The 4687-nt window shown below is 27.9% G+C and overlaps 3 protein-coding genes across 3 annotated transcripts; all 3 read left to right on the top strand.

Moving 5' to 3' along the window:
• On the top strand, positions 1-1822 carry ENU1_166170 (protein phosphatase domain containing protein; the record flags this gene model as incomplete). The annotated part of the gene is made up of 1 exon (XM_008861004.1): positions 1-1822. Exon 1 carries the CDS (start codon positions 260-262, stop codon positions 1820-1822), a length of 1563 nt encoding a protein of 520 aa, XP_008859226.1. The 5' UTR covers positions 1-259.
• A 744-nt stretch (positions 1823-2566) lies between these two features.
• Positions 2567-3364, top strand: ENU1_166180 (3-oxoacyl-(acyl-carrier protein) reductase, putative; the record flags this gene model as incomplete). The annotated part of the gene is made up of 1 exon (XM_008861005.1): positions 2567-3364. One exon carries the CDS (start codon positions 2567-2569, stop codon positions 3362-3364), a length of 798 nt encoding a protein of 265 aa, XP_008859227.1.
• Positions 3365-3417: 53 nt separating this feature from the next.
• Positions 3418-4557, top strand: ENU1_166190 (peptidase T, putative; the record flags this gene model as incomplete). The annotated part of the gene is made up of 1 exon (XM_008861006.1): positions 3418-4557. The coding sequence occupies one exon, from the start codon at positions 3418-3420 to the stop codon at positions 4555-4557; it is 1140 nt and encodes a 379-aa protein (XP_008859228.1).
• Positions 4558-4687: the final 130 nt, after the last annotated feature.

Below are 4687 nucleotides of genomic sequence, written 5' to 3' on the forward strand. Positions count from 1 at the left end.
AGCACCAAATAAAGAGCTTCATATTTACATTACTGGACCTTCTCATCATGGAATTCATCAATTTTTCCAAGCATTTGATTTTGTTGGAAAAGGTGAAAAGGAGGTTAAACTAAATACTATTGATTTTAGAAGACATGTTGTTAGTCATTGTATTCAAGGGATTATTAGACTTGTAGATATTGTAGAAGATGTAAAAGAAGACAATGAAAGTATTCCATTTGATATTACCCCTTTAATAAAAGTTCTTGAAAGTTCTAAAATGATGCAACGATTACATACTTCAATTGATATTAAAATGGATCCTGCATGGAAAGAATTGATGACTCTAATACAAGACATTTGGTTTAATCCAATTATTCAAAAATATAATTGTCCTCCATATCATGAGGATATTCATTTCTTATCATATTTAATTCCTCATCTGTCTAAATTTTTATCAGTTGAATATATTCCTACAATAAATGATTTGTACTACTGTCCTCCAATAAGTCCAATTCAAATGTCACAATTTACTCATAACGATGTTAATATTTATTTATCTACATGGAATCCACCTCCAACACTAGACATGAATCAAATTCAACTTGGAAATCCCTCAATAATAATTATTCCTGTCTTACTTGACAATTATTGTTTTGTTGAGCCAGAAGGAAATTGTTTACTTAGAGTTATTTCTACATTGAAACGAATAACAACAACTACTGACCATCCCTTTGAAAGTAAAGGAATGTATATATTCCTTATAAAGAAGCATTTTGATGAATTAATAAAGAGATATCCATTAAAAAATTGTTTTCCTGAATACGATGGTAGTATTAGTGAAATCAATTTTATTAAACAACAATTTAAATTTAGTAAACCATTTATGACAGGGGAAGTAGGTATTATAGTTTCGAATATTCCTGACCCCAATTCATTACTCAAAATTCCACGTGCAATTTATCCAGTTATAGAAAAAGAGGCAAAATTAAAAAATGAAAAAATTAATGTTAATGAAGAAAAAGAGTCATTTAAAGTCTTTAACTACCAATTTAAAGAAAGTAAAAAAGTTAAATGTATTACTGGAATGATTTCTTTACAAGGTAAACGACCAACAAATGAAGATACTGAAATTGTTAAAGATAAAATAAAGAAGGATAAAATTAAATTCGGACTTTATGCAGTGTTTGATGGGCATGGAGGAAGTGGAACTTCACAAGCTGCAATAAGTGTTGTTGAAGAAGAACTAATGAAAAGTGAATTGATGAAGAAGAAAATGTATGAAGAGATGATGAATGAAATTTTCAGTAAAAGTGATAAAATATTATGTAATACTGTTTATGACAATTCAGGATGTACAGCAGCAGTTGTTTTGGTGATTGGTAGGTTTTTAATTTGTGCAAATGTTGGTGATTCAGAGGTATTAGTTATTTCTGAAGGAAAACAATATGAAGTACTTTCAGTTCAACACAAAGCAAAATTACCAGATGAAAAGAAAAGGATTACAAGTCTTGGTGTTCCTGTTTATGGTGGAAGAGTATATGGCAGTTTAGCCGTTTCAAGATCATTGGGTGATAAACAATATAAAGGAGGAAGAGGAGCTGTAATTTCTACTCCACATGTGAAAGTTTATGAAATGACAAAGAAAGATAAGGCATTTGTAATATCATGTGATGGTATTTATGAAACATTAAATTATGATGATGTTGTTGATTGGGTAATTACTGGTATTAAATTAAATAAAGCCCCAACAATAATTGCAGAAAATATTGCAATAGATGCATTAGAAAAAGGGTCTAAAGATAACGTTAGTGTTATTGTTTCATTACTTAAATGGAAATAAAATGCATTGATGTATAATAATTAAGCTAACTTTGTTCTCATCTTATTTTTGTTTTATTTCATCAACAACCTCACTCATTTATTCTTATATTCTTTTATGTTTTCATTATATTTATAATTTAAATTTATAAGTATGTTTAGACTCATTTGTTGTCTGAATCTTTTGAATAATTAATAATGAAGAAATAACAATATGAAAATATAACACTTCCAATTAATAACAAAATATATTTTTAAATTTTGTTTTAAAAAAAATAAAAATAAAAAAGAACTTTAAAAAAAAGGAAATACCAAGTATGTCTAATACAATTCCTTCTCTTTCACCTTTACTCATTCAAAAAAATAAAGACACAATTTATTGTTGTAAAGTTATTGCGGCTATTGGATGTGGAATTGTGAGTGGTGCATTAGGACTTGTTCATATTCAAGGGTTTATTTTTATGATGGTGATGTATTTATTGATATCAATTTTACTTTATTTAAGAATATTACCATCAAAAAAAGATTTATTTGAAGGTAGTTATGATGTGTTGTTTGAAGCATTTTTCCCATTTATTATGGTTTGTTATTAATATTATAGCAATAAAATTGAACTTATAAATATTAGTCATTTATTTTTGTGTGGACTGTTGTCTATTCCTTAGTTTACATCTATTAAATAAGAAATAGAAATACTTAATTGACTTGTACTTGTCATTTTATTATTTTATTATTTTTTGAATGAACTGAGTAATATTAATCAGTGATGAACTTTGAAGGAAAGGTTGCACTGATTACTGGAGGAACATCTGGAATTGGAGAAGCTATTGTACGTCAACTTACTGAACAAAAATGTAATGTTATTTTTATTGGAAGGAGAAAAGAATTAGGTGAATCTATTTCACATGAATTAAATAATAAACATTTGGGACAAATAGATTTTATTCCATTTGACGTCACTAATTTCAAAGAGTATGATTCATTGGTTCATATCGTTCAAGAAAAGTATAATAGGTTAGATCTTCTTGTTAATAATGCTGGAATAGTTACTTATGACACCTGTGATGAATTGACTGAGGAAACATTTGATTTAATTTATCAAACAAATGTAAAAAGTGTTTGGCAAATGACAAAACACTTTCATAATTTACTTGAGCAAAGTCATGGTGCTGTAGTAAATATTGGTAGTGATGTTTCTATTAAAGCTGACCCTCAATATTTTGGATATAGTGATAGTAAGGCTGCAGTTGTGCATATTACTAAAATGATGGCACTTCAATATGCACCAAACATTCGTATCAATGCAGTTTGTCCAGGTGATACATTTGTTGAAAGATGGATTTCAGATGAAGAACTAGAACGTAGGTTTGGTGAAGAGATGGCACATGACAAAAGCCTTAGGAAGGAATTAATTGATTCAATGCATCATTCCATTGACATTCCACTACAAAGAGTTGGAGAAGTAAATGATGTTGCAAATGCTGTTCTTTTCTTGGGAAGTAATTTAGCTTCATTTATAACAGGAACATCATTACTTGTTGATGGAGGAGCTTCTATAGTATAAAATGAATTTTTTTAATTTATTTTTATATAATGTTAATCTTCATAAACTAAATAATGAATATTGAGGAGGTGGTTGTCCAAAGATTTATTAAATACGTTCAGTTTGAAACAACTAGTGACCCAATGTCTAGTTCTATTCCATCTACCCCTACTCAAATTGAATTTGAAAAATACCTTCAGAATGAATTAAATGAAATGGGAATTAAAAGTGAATTAACACAAACTGGTCATCTTTTTGCATATCTTTCTAATTCTCCAACACTAGCTTTTTTTGGTCATGTAGACACTTCAAATAATGCTCCTGGTAAAAATGTTAAACCACTTATTCATGTTGTTGGAACAGAAGATATTCACTTACCTTTAAATAACATCATATTAACAGCTAAAGAATTAATGAAATACCAAGGTAAAAAAATAATAACTTCTAGTGGTGATACATTACTTGGTGCAGATGACAAATGTGCTGTTGCTATACTCATGACAATTTGTGAAATGTACAAAAATAAAGAAGTTCCTGTAGTAATAGTTTTTACTCCTGATGAAGAAATAGGAAGAAGTATAACACATTTAGACATTAACAAAATTAAAACAAAAAAGGCTTATTCTTTAGATGGTAATGAGTTAGGGACATATTCAACAGAAAACTTCAATGCAATAAATTGTTTTGTTCAAATTGAAGGAACATGTTGTCCTAATGCATTATTACGTTATTTAGAATTGAAACCAATAAATCATCCATCATTAACAAAAGACAAAGAAGGATTTGTTTTGTGTACTTCAAGTAAAGCAAATGAAACAAAAGCAAGTAGTTATTTTATTATACGATCTTTTGAAGAAAAAGAATTACAACGTTTTGTTCAAATAATGAATGAGAATGGAAAAATTGTAGAGAATGAATATCCTGTTAAGGTGAGTATTGAAATGAAACGAATGTATTCTAATATTCAAAGATTTTATGACTGTAAAGTTTTAGAAGATAATTTAATAAATGCAATGAAAAGATGTGGTGTTGTCCCAATTAAAAAACCATTTAGAGGTGGTTTTGATAGTTGTTGGTTATGTGAAAAAGGAATAGAATCAATTAATTTCTTTTCAGGAGGTATAAATTTTCATTCCAGAAGAGAGTTTGCAGTTGTAGAATCAATGGTTAAAGCAGTTGAGATTGTAAATCAATTAATTATTGAACTAAATTAATTTTTAGTCATTCCTTCAATTTATTTTTCTTTAAATTCTAAAAAATAAAATTAAGAGAAGTAGTTTATTTTTTTAAATCTTTCAATAATAATCAAAACTTTTTTTTAAATGAAGATGCATTACAGGAGAC

The sequence above is a fragment of the Entamoeba nuttalli genome (genome assembly GCF_000257125.1).
Source record: "Entamoeba nuttalli P19 unplaced genomic scaffold asmbl_7165, whole genome shotgun sequence".
Lineage (NCBI taxonomy): Eukaryota > Evosea > Mastigamoebida > Endamoebidae > Entamoeba > Entamoeba nuttalli.